The sequence below is a fragment of the Odocoileus virginianus genome, chromosome 7 (assembly GCF_023699985.2).
Source record: "Odocoileus virginianus isolate 20LAN1187 ecotype Illinois chromosome 7, Ovbor_1.2, whole genome shotgun sequence".
NCBI classification, from domain to species: Eukaryota; Metazoa; Chordata; class Mammalia; order Artiodactyla; family Cervidae; genus Odocoileus; species Odocoileus virginianus.
This window is the reverse complement of record NC_069680.1, coordinates 675,526-696,768: the sequence shown is the minus strand read 5'-3', so window position 1 is coordinate 696,768 and position 21,243 is coordinate 675,526. Positions and strand designations below refer to the sequence as shown.

The window sequence follows — 21,243 nt, the reverse complement described above, 5'->3', positions numbered from 1 at the left end:
TGTGGTACATATACACCATGGAATATTATTCAGTCATTAAAAAGAATTCATTTGAATCAGTTCTAATGAGATGGATGAAACTGGAGCCCATTATACAGAGTGAAGTAAGCCAGAAAGATAAAGACCATTACAGCATACTAACACATATATATGGAATTTAGAAAGATGGTAATGATAACCCTATATGCAAAACAGAAAAAGAGACTCAGATGTACAGAACAGACTTTTGGACTCTGTGGGAGAAGGCGAGGGTGGGATGTTTCGAGAGAACAGCATCAAAACATGTATATTATCTATAGTGAAACAGATCACCAGCCCAGGTTGGATGCATGAGACAAGTGCTCGGGCCTGCTGCACTGGGAAGACCCAGAGGGACTGGGTAGAGAGGGAGGTGGGAGGGGGGATCAGGATGGGGAATACATGTAAATCCATGGCTGATTCATGTCAATGTATGACAAAACCCACTACAATACTGTAAAGTAATTAGCCTCCAACTAATAAAAATAAATGAAAAAAATAAATAAATAAAAGTAGGACAACTAATTAAAGCTTAAATACATTTTTGTGTGGTAAAATGGTAAAAGACTTTCTTAGCAGCAAGAAGTTTTGGTGTATTTTTAGAAAATCCTGAAATAAATTTATGAGAGATATAAAGATACTAAAAACATATTATGATGTAAGGAATCTTAAAAAAATTTTCTAGATTCTCTGAGAAATAAACAGAGACTGTGGAGAAGAAAAGAGAGCATATATTATGTAGAAAGAAGATTCTCATGTGTTAAAGAAAGATAAGGAGACCTCCAAAAGTATAAATCTCTTCAATTTAGGGAGAAACCTTATTTCCTGTGTAGGCTGAGAAGTATCAGCATTATAAGGAATGAAATGCTCTTGCTGTTAAAATGTTGCAGCTACTGGAATATGAGGGATGGGATGGGGAGGGAGGTGGGAGTGGGGTTCAGGATGGGGAACACATGTACACCCATGGCCGATTTATGTCAATGTATGGTAAAAACCACTACAATATTGTAAAGTTATTAGCCTCCAATTAAAATAAATAAATTAATTTTTTTAAAAAAAGAAAGAAACACAGAAAGGCATTTTTAAAGAAAAAGCATGGTCTACAAAAGGCATATAATTACTAGAAGAGGAAAAGTAAAATCATGGCACCTGGTCCCATCACTTCATGGCAAATAGATGGGGAAACAATGGAAACAGTGACAGACTTTATTTCGGGGGGCTCCAAAATCACTGCAGATGGTGATTGCAGCCATGAAATTAAAAGACGCTTGCTATGAAGAAGAAAAGCTATGACCAACCTAGATAGCATATTAAAAAGCAGAGACATTACTTTGCCAACAAAGGCCCATCTAGACAAAGCTATGGTTTTTCCAGTAGTCATGTATGGATGTGAGAGTTGGACTATAAAGAAAGCTGAGCGCCGAAGAACTGATGCTTTTAAACTGTGGTGTTGGAGAAGACTCTTGAGAGTTCCTTGGACAGCAAGGAGATCAAACCAGTCAATCCTAAAGGAGATCAGTTCTGAATATTCACTGGAAGGACTGATGCTGAAGCTGAAGCTCCAATACTTTGGCCACCTGATGCGAAAAGCCAACTCACTGGATAAGATTCTGATGCTGGGAAAGATAGAAGGCAGGAGGAGAAGTGGGACAACAGAGGATGAGATGGTTGGATGGCATCACCGACTCAATGGATATGAGTTTTAGTGAACTCCGGGTGATAGTTAAGAGCAGGGAAGCCTGGTGTGCTGAAGTCCATGGGGTCGCAAAGAGTCATACAATTATGTGACTGAACAACAACAAAGGCAAGTGATCGAGCAATTAAGTTTTTGTACATAATTCTTATTTAAATTTTTTTCATGCCCAGTTTTTAATTAATTCTGTCTAAATATTTCATTAGGTTAATGAACTGCTAATTTTCATAATGTGCTCTGAAATACACATAAAATTTGCTTCTTTGATTATAAGTACAATATATATTCATTTCTGAAATCTAGAAGAGAATATAAGAAAGAAAATAAAAATAAGCTTATGTCCTACTATCCAAAGATAATTATTAACTCTGATATGTTTCCCAGACTTTTTATCTATATACACACATATGTCTGTATTATTCATTGACAAATTCATTCGCTCACTATCAATTTTTACAAAGATAGGATCATATGAAATTTCACATTCTGCTTTTTTTTTTAACTTCACATTCTGAGCTCTCCCCCAGATCATTAAATATTCCTTGAAAACAAAATTTTAATGGCTATTTAATATTTCATCATAGCTTTGCCTTTACTAGATTTACTAATATCCTCAAAAGGTGTATTAACAAAATAAGTATACAAGTAAATATACAAGTTATAATTTATATTATAAGAATTCTAAACATAATCACAAATAAACTGTTGGTTACCTTTCTATACATGGTCTTCAGGGCTGGATTTAAAGGTTCCTTGCTTATGTTTAGTCTGAAATTCCATGACCGTCTAATAGGTGAAGGTAATGACATTATTTCTCCACTTTCTTCAAACCAACACTTTCCCTATTAAAAATATTTAAGAATATAGTAATTAAATATTACACTAAAAACAAATATTGCATACTTCCAGTGGTGATTTAGCTTATCAGGTAGTGAACTTGCCTCTTCTAGTTTAAGCAGGCGATTTTCCATTTTGTTGCAGGTCTTTTTATATATTTCTGGCTTTTTCTGAATATAGAATCCTTCTTCTTCTAAAATGCGTGGCATCATATCTTCTGGCAGTTTAAGCTGGTTGATCACTTAATAACAAAACCTAGATGTTACTTTTAAGTCCAAAACAGTAAACTGGGATTGACTGAACAAGAAGTAAAAGAGGACTATCATATACTCTACCACTAAAGTCTACCCTTATATCTACTACTGTGGGCAGGAATCCCTTAGAAGAAATGGAGTAGCCATCATAGTCAACAAGCGTTCGAAATGCAGTACTTGGATGCAGTCTCAAAAACGACAGAATGATCTCTATTAGTTTCCAAGGCAATCCATTCAATATCACAGTAATCCAAGTCTATGCCCTGACCAGCAGCACTGAAGAAGCTGAAGTTGAACAGTTCTATGAAGACCTACAAGACCTTTTAGAACTAACATCCAAAAAAGATGCCCTTGTCATTATAGGGGACTGGAATGAAAAAGTAGGAAGTCAAGAAACACCTGGAGTAACAGGGAAATTTGGCCTTGGGGTATAGAATGAAGCAGGGCAAAGGCTAATACGGTTTTGCCAAGAGAATGCACTGGTCATAGAAAACACCCTCTTCCAACAGCACAAGACAAGACTCTACACATGGACATCACCAGATGGTCAACACTGAAATCAGATTGATGATATTCTTTGCAGCCAAAGATGGAGAAGCTCTATAGAGTCAGCAAAAACAAGACAAGGAGCTGACTGTGGCTCAGATCATGAACTCCTTATTGTCAAATTCAGATTGAAATGGAAGAAAGTGGGGAAACCACGAGACCATTCAGGTATGACCTAAAGCAAATTCCTTATGATTATACAGTGGAAGTGAGAAACAGATTTAAGGGACTAGATCTGATAGAGTGCCTGAAGAACTCTGGACGGAGGTTGGTGACACTGTATAGGAGACAGGGATCAAGACCATCCCCAAGAAATAGAAATACAAAAAAGCAAAATGGCTGTCTGAGGAGGCCTTACAAATAGCTGTGAAAAGAAGAGAAGCCAAAAGCAAAGGAGAAAAGGAAAGATATACCCATTTGAATGCAGAGTTCCAAAGAATAGCAAGGAGAGGTAAGAAAGCCTTCCTCAGCAATCAATGCAAAGAAATAGAGGGAAAAAATAGAATGGGAAAGACTAGAGATCTCTTCAAGAAAATTAGAGATACTAAGGGAACATTTCATGCAAAGATGGGTTCGATAAAGGACATAAATGGTATGGACCTAAAAGAAGCAGAAGATATTAAGAAGAGGTGGAAAGAATACACAGAAGAACTGTACAAAAAAGATCTTCACGACCCAGATAATCATGATGGTGTGATCACTCACCTAGAGCCAGACATCCTGGAATATGAAGTCAACTGGGCCTTAGGAAGCATCACTATGAACAAAGCTAGTAGAGGTGAAGGAATTCCAATTGAGCTATTTCAAATCCTGAAAGATGATGCTGTGAAAGTGCTACACTCAATATGTCAGCAAATTTGGAAAACTCAGCAGTTGCCACAGGACTGGAAAAGGTCAATTTTCATTCCAATCCCAAAGTAAGGCAATGCCAAAGATTGTTCGAACTATCGCACAATTGCACTCATCTCACACGCTAATAAAGTAACACTCAAAATTCTCCAAGCCAGGCTTCAACAATATGTGAACCATGAGATCAAACTGCCAACATCTGCTGGATCATCGAAAAAGGAAGAGAGTTCCAGAAGAACATCTATTTCTGCTTTATTGACTATGCCAAAGCCTTTGTGTGGGTCACAATAAACTATGGAAAATTCTTCAAGAGATGGGAATACCAGACCACCTGACCTGCCTCTTGGGAAATCTGTATGCAGTTCAAGAAGCAACAGTTAGAACTAGACATGGAACAACAGACTGGTTTCAAATTGGGAAAGGAGTACGTCAAGGTTGTATATTGTCACCCTGCTTATTTAACTTATATGCAGAGTACATCATGAGAAAGGCTAGACTGGATGAAGCACAAGCTGGAATCAAGATTGCCGGGAGAAATATCAATAACCTCAGATATGCAGATGACACCACCCATATGGCAGAAAGTGAAGAAGAACTAAAGAGTCTCTTGATGAAAGTGAAAGAGGAGAGTGAAAAAGTTGGCTTAAAGCTCAACATTCAGAAAACTAAGATCATGGCATCCAGTCCCATCACTTCATGGCAGATAGATGGGGAAACAGTGGAAACAGTGGCTGACTATTTTTTTGGGCTCCAAAATCACTGCAGATGGTGACTGCAGCCATGAAATTAAAAGATGCTTCCTCCTTTTAAGGAAAGTTAGGACCAACGTAGACAGCATATTAAAAAGCAGAGACATTACTTTGCCAACAAAGGTCCATCTAGTTGAGGCTATGGTTTTTCCAGTAGTCATGTATGGATGTGAGAGTTGGACTATAAAGAAAGCTGAGCGCCAAAGAATTGATGCTTTTGAACTGTGGTGTTTGACAAGACTCTTGAGAGTCCCTTGGACTGCAAGGAGATCCAACCAGTCCATCCTAAAAGAGATCAGTCCTGAGTGTTCATTGGAAGGACTGATGTTGAAGCTGACTGAAATACTTTGGCCACCTGATGGGAAGAGCTGACTCATTTGAAAAGACCCTGATGCTGAGAAAGATTGAAGGCACAGGAGAAGGGGACGACAGAGGATGAGATGGTTGGATGGCATCACCGACTCAATGGACATGAGTTTGAGTAAACTCCGGGAGTTGGTGATGGATAGGGAGGCCTGGCATGCTGCTGTCCATGGGGTCGCAAAGAGTCAGACATGACTGCGCAACTGAACTGAAAGTCTACCAGAAGGTCAAATACACAGACAACAGACACAGACACAGACACACACAAGAATGAATGAGCTCTTTTAACCAATTCCCTTAAACTCAGAGAAAGCACAAAGAATACAGAAAACTTTCTATAATTTTAGATCATTACTTTTTATCTATCCACCATACAAAGAAGCTATTAACCTATACTATGATTCATTAATGACTTGGATATTTTATCATGAAAAAACTTTACCTGGAGAACTACTTGGAATAAAAATATTTGCCTGTTGTTTTTTTATTTGTTCTTGGTCATCTTCATAATCAGCAGCCTTTACTTCAAGTAAATCTGGGAAAATGACTTCTTCCACAAAATCTTCATCTTGGCCCTCAGAAAAGTTCTGTAAATCATCATCAAGTGAAAAATGTTTGTGGTAACTACCATTTACTGATCTCTGTTGAACCCCAAAAGAAAAATAAGTATACATGCTTGTTCCCAATGATTAATGTACAGATAAATAAAATGTACTAAAATCCTGCCATCAAGTCTTTCTGATCTATGCCACCCGGTTCAAGTTCAAACTGAAACCATGTTACAATGAACTTTCACTGAACACTGAAGAACTCACTTAAGGCTTAATATCAGAAACTATGATTTTCCTATAGCCCTTCATTGCAATTCTCAACAAAATACTACTGAAAAAGAACCACAAGTCTCTCCTCTCCTATGGCAAAATGTTCTGAGATATTGGACTATGATAGTCCAATTGTTGAGAATTCATAGTACAGGGCAAAGTCTAGGGATATCAAGCCATGTGATCTTTAGCCCCATCTTTTTCACCTTTCAGAAAGCAGTACTACCTAAGGTAACGTAGAGCAGTCATGTTCTTTTCTGGATGCTATTTAAGAAAAACAAGTAAAGTAAAGATACAAGTAGAAGTCTGTGACACATGATCAATTATTTCCGAAATATATATAAAAGTTTCAAACAATGGAGATATTGAAGTAGATATATTACTAAATGTAAAAACATACACTTTTATATATCAGAAATTTTATGTCTCTTCACACACACACAAAAATCACCATTTTAGATGACTCTAGTTGTCTAACTTAAAATCTACATATATTGAAAGAAAGAAGCAGACAGAGTATGTGAGTCACATAAATAAAAATCCCTTAATTTTCAAAAACATACATTTAGGGATAAATAATTAAATAAAAAGAATCATAAAATTCCTTTGAATACATAACTGTACATGACCTTGATCAACTCTGACAAAATTGAGTAACACGGTAAAGTATCACCTAGGTTCATATCATGTCATCGCATCCTCATACTTTCTGTATATATCTCTGTCATGAAATCAAAAAAGATTTTAAAATCAGAAATTTTTGTGGCATTTTTTTTCAAAAGTCAAACAAGATATGACCCTGACACCTTGAGCAAGATTTGAGGTATCTTCACATAGGGGATCTCTTTGAAGATTTCAACCACAAAGAGGAGCTCTTTGTACCTTCCAAGCTACCTTCACTGCACCCCTGGTAGGGCTTTAAACCTGGCTTCAGAGCTGAGATCTGCCCTGACAGCTGAGTAATATCAAGCTCTCATCTTAAATCCCAGCTTTTTATTTGTGACCAAGTAAATCTCTTTCATAAACCCTATCCTACTAAATCTGCCTATGTTTTCAGGAGGAACAAATCCAACCTGCTCTGCAGATTGGCCTTTAGCTGAGTCTTCTTCACCACTCAGAACGAAAAATGAAAGACCTTCATCCAGTGGAACTTCAGCCTGTGGGTTAAACAACAGTAAGCCAGTATTCAGTGCTGAAATTAATATAAATAGACTCTCACTTTTCAATACCATAAAGGAATCTTTTAAATGTAAATCACCTATCACTTCTTTCTCAGATACATTTAATGGATTGTTTTTAGAGAGATTTGGGAGAAGAATCAGTTTATCAATCAGTCAATCAATCAAACTGCTAGTTCCTAGGAGCCAAAGAATTTTAAAATATGCAAAATACTAAAGCTTTCTTATATCTTATTTGTATCTACAACTTAGCTGGCCCATTAACTTTCAACAATACTTATATATAAATTGTCAGTATATACTTTTACCTCCCTTTGTCTTTACAAAGTCATTTGCTAAAATCCTCAACTTCCTGAGCAGCTATGCCAATTTCTTAGTTTGTAATGGAAATTCTTAGAAGCCAATTTCTCTTCCTTTTCACCTCTTTTCTTGACGTTCAATGAAGCGATCTTGACCAATTTCTTCTTTTTTTCTTTTTTACTATTCACAGTTAAATTATATCCAATCTAGGCACACTTTTATTCATTTGTTGAATGAATAACATATATACAAACATCTTTTCTTTAGTCTGTTTTTACTTTTAAAGTTAATTAAAATAATTTGTACTAAGAATCCAAGGACACTACAAAGAGGACACATGAATTTTGTAAAAACCCAAGAAATGATCATTGCATTTTAAAGTTTGTAGGGTTTAATACTCTCATTGCTTATGGCAAAATGACTAGTTGTTCATGATGATCTTTTTTCCTATCTCTAATAATAGAATCTTTTAACTAGATATCTAGACAATGCACCCATGTTCTTTTAGTGGAAATAAGGTGTGCAATTTGCAGGTCTTGTCCTGCAAGAGATCAATCTGCAATCCTATGGCTCTCTTCCTCCTGCCTTGCCTTTGGCCAGCAAATGAAAACCCTGGAGTTTTGCCACTGGACTCAGGGATGGAAACCAAGTGTTGAAGAGGCAGAACTCTCCCAGCAGCCTGGTGTGTGTACATACAAGTCACTTCAGTCCAACTTCAGTCGCTTCTGTCCGACTCTTTGTGACCCTATGGACTGCAGCCCGCCAGGCTCCTCTGTCCATGGGATTCTCCAGGCAAGAATACTAGAGTGGGTTGCCATGTCCTTCTCCATCTAGCAGCCTGGACTACTTATCTGTTAAATTAAAGAGGACTAAAACTTCTACCTTAAAGAAGATATTTTAGTTTGCATCTTTTTGTTAAAGCTGCTTTGCCTTTACTCTAAATAACACAGTTCTTTCAAAATGTGAGTTGTTTTGTCATTTCAAGTTTCAAATATATGATTACACATGGGATTTTAGAACAAAATCTGTAAGTCAGGGATCACCTAAAATACTGCATTATAATTTTTTAGGATAAAAAATAACGTCAAGTAGAAATAGAGAGTGACTGAAAACTGGCACAAGAGTCACAAAAATGGTCTTAGATTGGATTATAGTGTTGACAGCATAATTCTGTAAGTTTACTAAAATTCACTGAATTGTACACTTAAAATGGGTGAATTTTTGCTCTGTAAAGTACATCTCAATAAAGCTGTTTTAAAAAGTTAAAAAAGAGCTATTCACCTTAGACCACTGATATATCTTATTATCAATGAGCAGTTGAGTTGATGCTTTTTCACCTTGATTAATCTGAAACACACTGCAAATGAAGAGTATGGAAAACAGATATAGGTTTAATCATGCTCATAAGTCGTCGGCCAAAAATGAATAAAAACAAAGACTTCTCAATGTTTTTCTTTTAAAAAAAGTATACACATGTTCTCTCCTGAGATGTCATATATAGTGACCACAAGTAAATCACTTAATTTTTCTTGGCTTTAGGTTTGAAGGAAAAAAAGCAGGGAAAAGAATCTAAAGCTTTTTGGATTTAAGGAGTTATGTTAAAACTGAATTTTAGCTCTTTTTCTGACAAAGAAAAGTTCACCATGATATATGCTGCATTTAAACAGTAAATTTGAAAATAAGAAAGCAAAAAAATGAACATTACCTTGGCATTTTTTAGCTTTTCTCTTACTTTGCTTCTCAGAGTTTCTATTATGCTTCGATTTTCTTCTACATTCAAATCTATCAAGAAGCCAACATAATACAGAGCTCATGACACTTTCTTAAAGTATAACTAAATAGCAATACAGCAATAGAGTACTTTTAAATAGCTAACTAATATGCATTTCTTTGGATCATGACAATTATAAAGATCAAATCACTGTCCCATGAGAGTTCAGAATCTAGGAAACAGAGTTAGAACCTTCCTCCTTTTCATCTGGAATAGTCATGCATGACCAGGACTGAATTTTGCAGTTAGGCTAAAAAAAAAAAAAAAAAATTGCTGAGAAACCTTTTTTCCTTTTAGGAAAAAAAATCCATGAAAACAGTAATATTCTATATAAATTGTAGACAGTCTACAAAATAAATATCAAAGCCATTCTATATAATCTGCTCTATAGTCTACAAAATAAATAAATATCAACACTTCAACTTGATTAAACTGAAGAGGAAGGAATCTGAAAAAAGGAAAGGTAAGTCTTCAAGCACTCATTTTTAACCACTTATGTCAGTTTTGAAAATTCAGTATAATACTGCTGACCCCAATTCCTGCCAGCTCCTACAAGAAATGAAACAATCCTGTTGAGTATAAAGACTGCTCCAGCTGTTGAGTGCACTCTAAGCCATGTATTATTTTTGATTCACCCATCAGATGATCTACCAAATGGACTCAGAAGGACAGGAGTCATGTGGTCCGAGGCACAGAAAATGGAGGACCTAATGGTCATTTTGCCTTGTATTTTTCTTTTTCTTCTCCCTGCCTTTGAGCACTTAATGGTAAATAGAAAATGGTGAAAATAAACGGTGAGCATAAAGCTAAATCAGTATAGGTCATGAGAACCTTCTTCTTATTTTTATTTTAACTTTTTGGCCATAAGGCATATGGGATCTTAGTTCCCCCACCAGGGACCAAACCCATACACTCTGGAAGTGCAGTATTAACCACTGGACCACCAGGAAAGTCCCCAAACATCTTCATTCTTAACTGCAGTATTCTGTGATATAATTTAAAAATTATTAGTTGATTTGTTTATACTCTATTCCCAGAACTTAGAATGACACATGGCATATAGTAGGTGCTTAATAAATATGTGCTAGATGAATGAAGCAGGGATAAACCATTGTTTATATATCTTTCTTCCTGAGATCTGAAGCTTCCTGAAGCATGTTCTAGATCTCTGTATCTTTATGGTTGAACACAGTCTGAATTATGAGGAGATTTTCCATGTTGCAGAGAAAAAGAGAGGAAACAAAATTTAATTTTATTACATGCACTGACTTTACCATTATCTCCTTATGCCTACTCATATTAAATATTATACAGGAAGTTTAGTTTCTGTTTGAACTCATCTTTTAAGAAACTGTGTTCCCAAACGAAACTGTGGGGTAGGATTAGTCATCTCTTTAAAAAAATAAAGTCCAGAAGCATCAGAGCCATGGTATACTTATTGAGAACCTTTTTGGAGATGCTTCTCTACATTTTCTTTTCCTGCAGTGTTATCTGTGTCTTCTGACATCTGCAAGAAAAGAAGGGGAGGGTTACCTTGCATCTTTTTGTTCCGGTATTTAACATTTTTTTCATAAGTTCATCAGTCCTTTGAATGAAGAAGGCAATGGCAACCCACTCCAGTGTTCTTGCCTGGAGAATCCTAGGGACAGAGGAGCCTGGTGGGCTGCTGTCTATGGGGTCGCACAGAGTCAGACATGACTAAAGTGGCTTAGCAGCATCAGCAGCCCTTCAAGAGCTATCTCAAATTTTAAAATGACAATTCATATCTTTTGCCTATTTTCTTAAATTTCACTCTTTTATCAGTTGGTAGGAGCTCTTTATGGCTTCCCAAGTGGTGCTAATGGTAAAGAATCCATCTGCCAATGCAGGAGAAGGAAGAGATACAGGTTCAATCACTGAGTTGGGAAGATCCTCTGGAGAAGGGCATGGCAACCAACTCCAGTATTCTCGCCTGGAGAACTCCATGGAAAGAGAAATCTGGTGGGTTATGGTCCATAGCGTCACAAATAGCTAGACATGACTGAAGTGACTTAGCATGCAGGCATGAGCTCTTTACACACAGGAGATTTTTAAATTAAGAAATTGCTCTCTGTAATATTTAAAAGGACATTTTAATGACAAAACCCAGTAGTTAGTTCTTAGTGTTCATATATTGCCTACTTCATGTATCTTTTAGGAAGATCAAATGAGATCAAACACATAAAAATACTTTGAAACTCAACACCATATCAATGTTAGCTATTACCTGAGTACTCTGTAGCATATGATAACTTTCTAAAAGCTTTCCAGATCCTTGTCCTCTATCATTCTACCTCTCTGGTCACTTACTCCTTGTAGCCTTCGTTGGTCACACTTCTCTTAATAGCTTAAATGTGGGTACATTCAAAGGCTTTGCAGAATGTATATATTCCCATGACTTCCTAAATGTGTCTCTAACCTTGACTGCTCTCCTGAATACCATATTTCTAGTTGCCTAATGGTATTTCTAATTGAATATCCTACCATTATCAAAAACTCAACATGTTAAAATCAGCTTTTATTTCCTCCACCACTTTTTAAACCTCAATATTCCAGAATGAAACCATACTAGCAATGTTAAACTCTTTTTCAGCACAATATGGATAGGTTTGGTTTTCATTTTAAGTTAAAAAAATAGAATAGCAAAAGACTCTTTAAACAACTGTACATGCCAACCAAACCAGTGTGCAGCTGGAGTGGGAGGCACAAGCAGACACACATCAGATTTATAATCACAGTAAAAACATGAATTTGAGTCAAGAGCTAAAGCAGGGTATTGACATGAGGGTACTGACATGACCATAGTTACACAAGTTTAGTTGATACACTTTCCGAAAGAACTCCAAAATCCACCAGTGGTTTCTGTACCACACTTAACAATTGCTGAATAAGGTCAATACACATTAAGATGTTCTGTTCTTAATAAACCTTCAGCATTTTCCTCAACAAAATTAAAAATACCTACTTTTATTCTTGACCAAGGGGACAGCAAACCTTGAAGGTGTGATGGAACATCAATGCCACTGAGTGACAGAGGTCTCCTTTAATTCCTAATAATATCACCCAATATGCTGGATATACTTTTCATAACTGCCCATCCCCATTTAGAAGGCAGGAGTAAAATATGAATCTTAATTGGAATTACTGCAGGTGACATGTAGATACCCGTCCTAAAAATGTTTCACTTGCTGACTAAAAAAAGGAAAAACATCTTTTTTTTTTTAGCAAAGTAGGGAACTGATTGCTGGGTAGGTGGCTGAGAGAACAGATAAATAAATATTTAAATAAGGGAACAAATAAATAAGCAAATATATAAGTAATTCACCTCTAATACTCTTAATTACATAATTAACAGATCAAACAGTATATCACCCTTAAATTCTCACATTATTTTTTAACATATGAACTGTATGATTTGTATATAAAACCAAATATATAACTTTTTCCAAGATTATCCTACATTTATAATTGAGCTATTCTGCATAATCAAAATCCTTATAAACTCCATTAATACCTTACTTTTCTAAAAATATCTTCTTTTCTCTTTGAAATCTTTTTCATGATGGTTCTCTCATTTCCACTTTCTAAATAAATAAGAAATATTTTTAAGAATGATATATTACTGAGAGAAAATAACTATTTTGATGCATAAGATAAACTTATGCTATGTAAAATTTTTAATTTAACTAAAAACTAAACAAAGAAACACACTATTGCCTTTAATACTATTTAGTTATTGATCGTCTGTAATATTTAATCTTTACTGGTACTGGCATATGGAAAAGGTGGAACTTAACCAAAAAATTCTACAATTAAGTGTGAGACAGAATTATTTCACAGTGTTTCACAAAAACTAGCATGAATTCCATGTATTCCATACCTAAGTCTGAAAATTAGTATCTTTTCTTAAACTGTGATCTTATTTTCTAAAAGAAAACCTAGCAACAAAGTCTTGACAAAGGATTTTCTGATCCATGAATCTGCACCTGTCTTTGAAAGGCATCAAAATTAAATCATCCATTGTTCTCAGAACTAAGCCTGAAAACATCACAACCAGTTTCTGTAGGTCAAGAAAGATTGGGTCTAATTCCCTTGAAACTTCTGGCATTATAATACATAAAAAGTGAATAGGTGACAAAACAAATTATAAAAACTGTAGTATATTTGAAGGATTATATCCAACACACAATGCAATATAATTTTACTACCCACAAAGTTCATCCCAGGATTGATAAAAATGTATTAACCCATAGAGCACTGAGAACCATGAGGTCTAGAAACTGGACACAAGTTAAGTCCTGTGATGCTGTATTTTATTTAAACCTGAACATGTATCTTGGCGCCTGTACTTATAGTCCCTGCTGGAGAGAAACTCAAAACGGATCACCTTTCTCTAAGTGAGGCCAAGAAAGCTTCTGTCCACTTCCCCACTTTAAGCCCTGCTCACCACTCTTCAAAATAAACCTTCAGCTATACTCAGACCAAACTCTTCTTTATATTCCCTGGCATTTCCATTGTTTGATTTTTCCAGCTTTCCCTTAATCTAGAGCATTCCACGTTTCAAAGCCTCATTCAAACCTCACATCTTTCAGGATTTTTTTCCCCCCTGACTCTGGTCCTTTTATGATCTCCACTAGGCTGGTGGGCTGCTGTCTATGGGTTCGCACAGAGTCGGACACGACTGCCGCGACTTAGCAGCAGCAGCAGGGCACTGATAATAACGTATTTTTTGTTCATTACAGCCTACCCTGCAAGCTCACTTTCTGCCTGCTCTAAAGTGAGGACGAGAGTTGGGCACTGAACTCATCTGCCCTCCACCAATCCTAGCAAAGCATTCAGCACACGGTAGGGACCCAATAATACGAACCTGGATTTGAAACAAATCAAGCACTGCTCTCGAATGCTGTATGATGGAATGGTTCTCAGCCTGATCAATTCCCAAAGGTGATGACTAATGGATGGGCCAGATCTCAGGGACTACAAGTCTCAGCGGCCCCTGCGGGTCTGGTCCTGGTAGTCTGGGGACTCCGCCGGCTCTTTCCGCAGAGTAGGGCTGCAACCAGACAAAATATTGGAGTGTCCGACAGGGAAGGGTAAGGACATTTTATGGGTCATTAAGACATTCACCTGGATGGTCGGTGCACTTCTGCTACGCCTGGGCGGCGAAGTCAGGACGCGCAGTTCACCACGGACTCTGAGCTGTCACCAACCGCCCCGCAGCGCTCGCGACGTCTACACCCCACGCACCCCAAGCCTGCGCAGCTCTTCCTCCTCGAGGCTGGGCGTCTAGGCGGTCCCGGAGCATGCGCGATGTGGCCACTCAGCCAGCCTGGCGGGAGCGCGCGCCGAGCCCGTGCCTTCCGGAATCTTCGGTGCGCTACTTCTGCTCACCTGGCTGTCAGGGCTTGACACGCGCCCTCGTCTCCGCCTAGCATGCCTGGTGGGAGCCGCGGGTTTTGATCACCCGCCGCTGAGCTTGTGCCTCAGTAGCCGCAGTTGCCCTGGTGGCTGTTCTGGAAGAGATCTGAAAGCGGGCTGGCCTGGATCGTGACAGCTCCACATCTCTCGTCCTGGTGAAGAATTGTATCCGGGTAAAGTCTCGGCCGCACGCTCCCCGGCCTGCGCGGGCCCGGGGTGACCACCCGAGTCTCCTCTGAGCAGGTGTTCCTGGTGGAGGATACTCCCCAGCTGGCCGTGGAAGTGCGGTCGCCCACGCCGTCCAGGTGCGCCTGGGAGCCTGCGACATGCTTCGCTCTGCGCTGCCTCTGCCTTGCCGCGAGGAGAGAGATACTTTGAGTTCAGGCGCTTTGGGTGTGGCATCTCAAAAGACCTCCTGGAATATGCAGGGGTTGGGCGGGGGGTGGGGGGTGGGGGTGGTTCCTTTCTCCTTCCGGAGCCTACTATTAGTGTAACCAATTTATTTTTCGATCTTAAAATAGGGCATGCTGGACACGCTCGCTCATGTCATGTCATCCTTGCTTAATAATAATAATAAACTTTACATGGTCTTATCTTCCTTTCCCAGTGATTGACCGCCGTGTTAAAATAAAGAGTTAAATACAATGTTCTGTGGTTGGAAATTTGTCGTGGCAAACTCTTGGCGGAGGCGTGGGGGGAAGTGAGGAAACTTGTTTGTATGGAAATACGCACAGCGATGCTATGTACGCTTTCATTCATTCAAACGTTTAGCAAATGTTTATTAGCTGCTTTCTCTATAAGGCGTTGTGCTTAGCGCTTTAATTCTAGAGAAACTTAGAAAGTGTTTAAAACTTCTAACAAACCTTGTACATTTAGGGGAGGGGAGATGTGGAAGTAAAGAAACTGCTGCAAAACTAATGTTCCAGGTTATACTGGTACATTATGACATAAGTAGAAATAGAACTGAAGTTCTACTCACCTAATAATCTGAAATAATGCATACAGATAAACGTGTCCAAACCTCGAAATCATTTGGCCAAACTCTCATTCTGAATAAAATCCTCACTGCGTCTCCCATCTTGATTTTCTAGGGCTCTTCTGTATAGGAATTTAGGAAAAATGATAGTGGAGAAAAAAAGTCTAGAAATATTTCCTTTAAATAGCAACGTTATGGAGTATGTGGACATGTGCAAATACTTTGTAATCTGTGGTGTTCCTTAAGTACACCTAACTCCTGGAATTATTATTATATTAATAGTGTCTTCTCAGTTCACCAACTCCTAATCCTGTCCCCTAGTTCTTCAGGTTAAGCTTTAAATACTCCAGAAACTCTTCACATAGGACATCATGATTATGGGCTAGTTCTTTTCTTTTCTTTTCCGTTTGAGTCTTTGTTTCAGTGTGAACCTGTGCTGTGCTTCATCACTCAGTTGTGTTCAACTCGTTGTGACCCCATGGACCAGCCAGGCTCCTTGGTCCATGGTGTTCTCCAGGCAAGAATGCTGGAGTGGATTGCCATGCCCTCCTCTAGGGAATCTTCCAACCCAGGAATGGAACCCAGGTCTCCCACATTGTAGGCAGATTCTTTACCATCTGAGCCACCAGGGAATTCCATTAATACTGGAGTGGGTAGCCTATCCCTTCTCCAGAGGATCTTCCTGACCCAGGAACTGAAGCAGGGTCTCCTGCATTGCAGGCAGATTCTTTACCAGCTGAGCTGCCAGGGAAGCTCCAGTGTAAACCTAGTTTGGCAGTAAAGACAGCATATTCTATATAGGGTCGACAGATAGTTTCTTAAAAGGCCAGATAGTAAATATTTTAGGTTTGCGGCCATATAGCCTCTGTCACAACTACTGAAGTCTGCCACTGTAGCCTGAAAGCAGCCATAGGCAACATAAAGAAATGGGCGAGATTGTGTTTCAGTGACACTTTATTTACAAAAACATCGCTTAGCTTCCCAACCCCTGTTCTATACAATTTCTATCTGCTGTGGGTTAATTTTATTTCCTTCCTCGGGGTTGAGTCAAAATGAATTTGCACTTTGTCTTATCACAACTTGAGTAATGTGCTGTACCATCACTTGTGATGTAGTCTGTACAAAGACTTCAGCAAGAGAACCCATTAAATGACACCAAGCCATTTACTGCAAGTAAGGGATGGTTATACAGATTCAGGAACAGTTTTGTACTGAAAAATGCAACAATTACTGGAGAGGCTGCGTCTGCTAGTGAAGAAGCACTGCCACATTTCCAACAGAACTGAACTTGATTAAGGAGACCAACCACATTCACATAACTTTTATTATAGTATATTGCTGTAATGTTCTATTTTTAAATTAGGCACATAAGAGATTGACAATAACCAATAATAAAATAAAACAATTACAGCAATATGCTGTAATAAAAGTTATTATTGATTATTGTTGTCAATCTCTTATGTGCCTAATTTATAAATTTTATCATATATATGATATAGGATAAAACATAGTATATATATAGCTCAGTACTATCCACAGTTTCAGGCATCCATTGGGAGTCTTGGAATGTGTACCTGAGAAATAAGCAGGGATTACTGTATCTACTTTGCTTTTATCATTTAATTAAAATTGCCTTCCCAGAGATCACCAACAATCCAGTCAAATCCCGCCGCTTTTCTTTGTTAATGATCTCTGGGATCATTAACCACTCTCCTTGTATACTTTATATTTTTAGTTTTGTACATTATTATTCAAGCTTGTCTCTTAATTTTCTGGTAGTTGCCAATCACCTTAAGTTGTCTCTTCTTCCTTCTCACTGCAGATATTTTATAGACTCTGTCTTTGGTTTTGTGCTTTTATTCCTATACTCCATTTTTAAAATCACATTTTCTTTTCAAATCACAAGTATTTGGTAAAGTTTATTTAATAACTCATAGAAGAATGACTGTTTTATATTCGTTTTTAGAGACCCCATCTGTTTTATTCTATAATGCACTAAAGTCTTTTTTTTTTTTAGTGCTTAATAGGCTAAATAAAGGGCTTCCCAGGTGGCACAAGTGGTAAAGAACCCACCTGCCAATCCAGGAGACTGGATTTGATCCCTGGGTTTGGAAGATCCCCTGGAGGAGGGCATGGCAACCCACTCCAGTATTCTTGCCTGGTAAGTCCCCATGGACAAAGGAGCCTGGAGGGCTACAGTCCGTAGGGTCACAAAGAGTCGGACATGACTAAGGCAACTTAGCAAACACAGGCTAAATAAAATTTAGCTAGAAACTGAATTTTTCCTGGGAGTTGGAAATGTCCTTCCCAGTATTTATTCAGGTATTCTAGGAGGAAAATTTACTGGTTAACTCATTTCTATTTCTTACAAGAAGTCCTCAGTTAAATCTCTCTCATGTTTTTCTTCTCTTGGAAACCTTTTGCTTGTGCTTATTTATAGCCCTTACCTGAGGCAATGTTCTTCCCAACAGATGGCAAAGTACCAGGCAATCAACACTGGGAACCTTTACTAGAATTTAGAAAAGTCACTTTTTTTAATTTTTAATTTTTATTTATTTATTTTTTAATTTTATTTTTTTTTTCCATTTGAAAAGTCACTTTTTGAACTCAGTATTCTGTTAAGATAGTGATTGCTGTTCCTAAACTAAGATATAATTCTTCCCATCTTCTTCTCTAGCCATTATCTCTGAGAATTTCCTTTATAACATGTCCAGATGTCAGTTTTCTTCTTTTTGAAACTAAGCAACAGGGACTTCCCTGGCTGTCCAATGGTTAGGACTCTGCACTTGCACTTCTGGGAGCCCAGTTCAATCCCTGGTCCCAGATCTAAGATCCTGTAAACTGTGTGCTGCAGCGCTCGCACCTACCCCCCTAAAAAAACACAAAAAAACCTAAGCAACATTGGAACCATCCAAAATTATATGTATCTTTTAGCATATTTTCAGCAGGCATTCCTTTTTTTTTTTTTTCCATTTATTTTTATTAGTTGGAGGCTAATTACTTTACATCATTACAGTAGTTTTCGTCATACATTGAAATGAATTAGCCATGGATTTACATGTATTCCCCATCCCAGTCCCCCCTCCCACCTCCCTCTCCACCCGATCCCTCTGGGTCTTCCCAGTGCACCAGGCCCGAGCACTTGTCTCATGCATCCAACCTGGGCTGGTGATCTGTTTCACCCTAGATAATATACATGTTTCAATGCTGTTCTCTTGAAACATCCCACCCTCGCCTTCTCCCAGAGTCCACAAGTCTGTTCTATACATCTGAGTCTCTTTTTCTGTTTTGCATATAGGGTTCTCGTTACCATCTTTCTAAATTTCATCTATATGTGTTAGTATACTGTAATGGTCTTTATCTTTCTGGCTTATTTCGCTCTGTATAATGGGCTCCAGTTTCATCCATCTCATTAGAACTGTTTCAAATGAATTCTTTTTAATGGCTGAGTAATATTCCATGGTGTATATGTACCACAGCTTCCTCATCCATTCGTCCGCTGATGGGCATCTGGGTTGCTTCCATGTCCTGGCTATTATAAACAGTGCTGCGATGAACATTGGGGTGCATGTGTCTCTTTCAGATCTGGTTTCCTTGGTGTGTATGCCCAGAAGTGGGATTGCTGGGTCATATGGCAGTTCTATTTCCAGCTTTTTAAGAAATCTCCACACTGTTTTCCATAGTGGCTGTACTAATTTGCATTCCCACCAACAGTGTAAGAGGGTTCCCTTTTCTCCACACCCTCTCCAGCATTTATTGCTTGTAGACTTTTGGATAGCAGCCATCCTGACTGGCGTATAATGGTACCTCACTGTGGTTTTGATTTGCATTTCTCTGATAATGAGTGATGTTGAGCATCTTTTCATGTGTTTGTTAGCCATCTGTATGTCTTCCTTGGAGAAATGCCTGTTGAGTTCTTTGGCCCATTTTTTGATTGGGTCATTTATTTTTCTGGAGTTGAGCTGGAGGAGTTGCTTGTATATTTTTGAGATTAATCCTTTGTCTGTTGCTTCGTTTGCTATTATTTTCTCCCAATCTGAGGGCTGTCTTTTCACCTTGCTTATAGTTTCCTTTGTTGTGCAAAAGCTTTTAAGTTTCATTAGGTCCCATTTGTTTATTTTTGCTTTTATTTCTAAAATTCTGGGATGTGGGTCATAGAGGATCCTGCTGTGATTTATGTCGGAGAGTGTTTTGCCTATATTCTCCTCTAGGAGTTTGATAGTTTCTGGTCTTACATTTAGATCTTTAATCCATTTTGAGTTTATTTTTGTGTATGGTGTTAGAAAGTGTTCTAGTTTCATTCTTTTACAGGTGGTTGACCAGTTTTCCCAGCACCACTTGTTAAAGAGGTTATCTTTTTTCCATTGTATATCCTTGCCTCCTTTGTCGAAGATAAGGTGACCATAGGTTCGTGGATTCATCTCTGGGCTTTCTATTCTGTTCCATTGATCTATATTTCTGTCTTTGTGCCAGTACCATACTGTCTTGATGACTGTGACTTTGTAGTAGAGTCTGAAGTCAGGCAGGTTGATTCCTCCAGTTCCATTCTTCTTTCTCAGGATTACTTTGGCTATTCGAGGTTTTTTGTATTTTCATACAAATTGTGAAATTATTTGTTGTAGTTCTGTGAAAAATACCGTTGGTAGTTTGATAGGGATTGCACTGAATCTATAGATTGCTTTGGGTAGTATAGCCATTTTGACAATATTGATTCTTCCAATCCATGAACACGGTATGTTTCTCCATCTGTTTGTGTCCTCTTTGATTTCTTTCATCAGTGTTTTATAGTTTTCTATGTATAGGTCTTTTGTTTCTTTAGGTAGATATGCTCCTAAGTATTTTATTCTTTTTGTTGCAATGGTGAATGGTATTGTTTCCTTAATTTCTCTTTCTGTTTTCTCATTGTTAGTGTATAGGAATGCAAGAGATTTCTGTGTGTTAATTTTATATCCTGCAACTTTACTGCATTCATTGATTAGCTTTAGTAATTTTCTGGTAGAGTCTTTAGGGTTTTCTATGTAGAGGATCATGTCATCTGCAAACAGAGAGAGTTTCACTTCTTCTTTTCCTATCTGGATTCCTTTAACTTCTTTTTCTGCCCTGATTGCTGTGGCCAACACTTCCAAAACTATGTTGAATAGTAGTGGTGAGAGTGGGCACCCTTGTCTTGTTCCTGATTTCAGGGGAAATTCAGCCGGCATTCCTAAAGAATATATTGTTTAATTTTCTCTTCTTTAATAAAGATACAATATTCATTCAGCATCTTTTATATGCTGCTTAGCAATTCTCCCAAGATCGCTACATGTCAGATATAGTACTAAACATGGCTACAGAGGTCAGAAGAGCCCTTGCCTTCAAATACGTAGGTAAGTTAACCAGCAAATATAATAGGGTAGGTGCTATAATACAGGACACACTATCTATTCGTTTTCATTCTGTAAGGATTTATGGA

General features: G+C 38.0%; 1 protein-coding gene across 22 annotated transcripts in view; it reads right to left on the bottom strand.

Moving 5' to 3' along the window:
- The window catches only part of CC2D2B (coiled-coil and C2 domain containing 2B), a 221,769-nt gene that overhangs the window by 86,210 nt on the left and 114,316 nt on the right, over window positions 1–21,243 (bottom strand). For 18 of the 22 annotated variants that reach the window (XR_011488596.1, XR_011488595.1, XR_011488594.1 and 15 more), the window contains 7 exons: window positions 10,826–10,886; window positions 9,314–9,390; window positions 8,890–8,955; window positions 7,204–7,287; window positions 5,752–5,896; window positions 2,653–2,789; window positions 2,425–2,553 (listed from right to left, as the gene is read on the bottom strand). Coding sequence is in view for 19 of the 22 variants with exons in the window: in XM_070469930.1 (XP_070326031.1) it covers window positions 2,425–2,553; window positions 2,653–2,789; window positions 5,752–5,896; window positions 7,204–7,287; window positions 8,890–8,955; window positions 9,314–9,390; window positions 10,826–10,886 (699 nt within the window). In the remaining 3 variants the exon portion in view is untranslated. Of the gene's footprint in view, window positions 1–2,424; window positions 2,554–2,652; window positions 2,790–5,751; window positions 5,897–7,203; window positions 7,288–8,889; window positions 8,966–9,313; window positions 9,391–10,825; window positions 10,887–12,916; window positions 12,982–14,264; window positions 14,451–14,524; window positions 15,248–21,243 lie in introns of those variants that run through there. The other 4 variants (XM_070469940.1, XM_070469941.1, XM_070469931.1 and 1 more) reach the window with 4 other exon arrangements.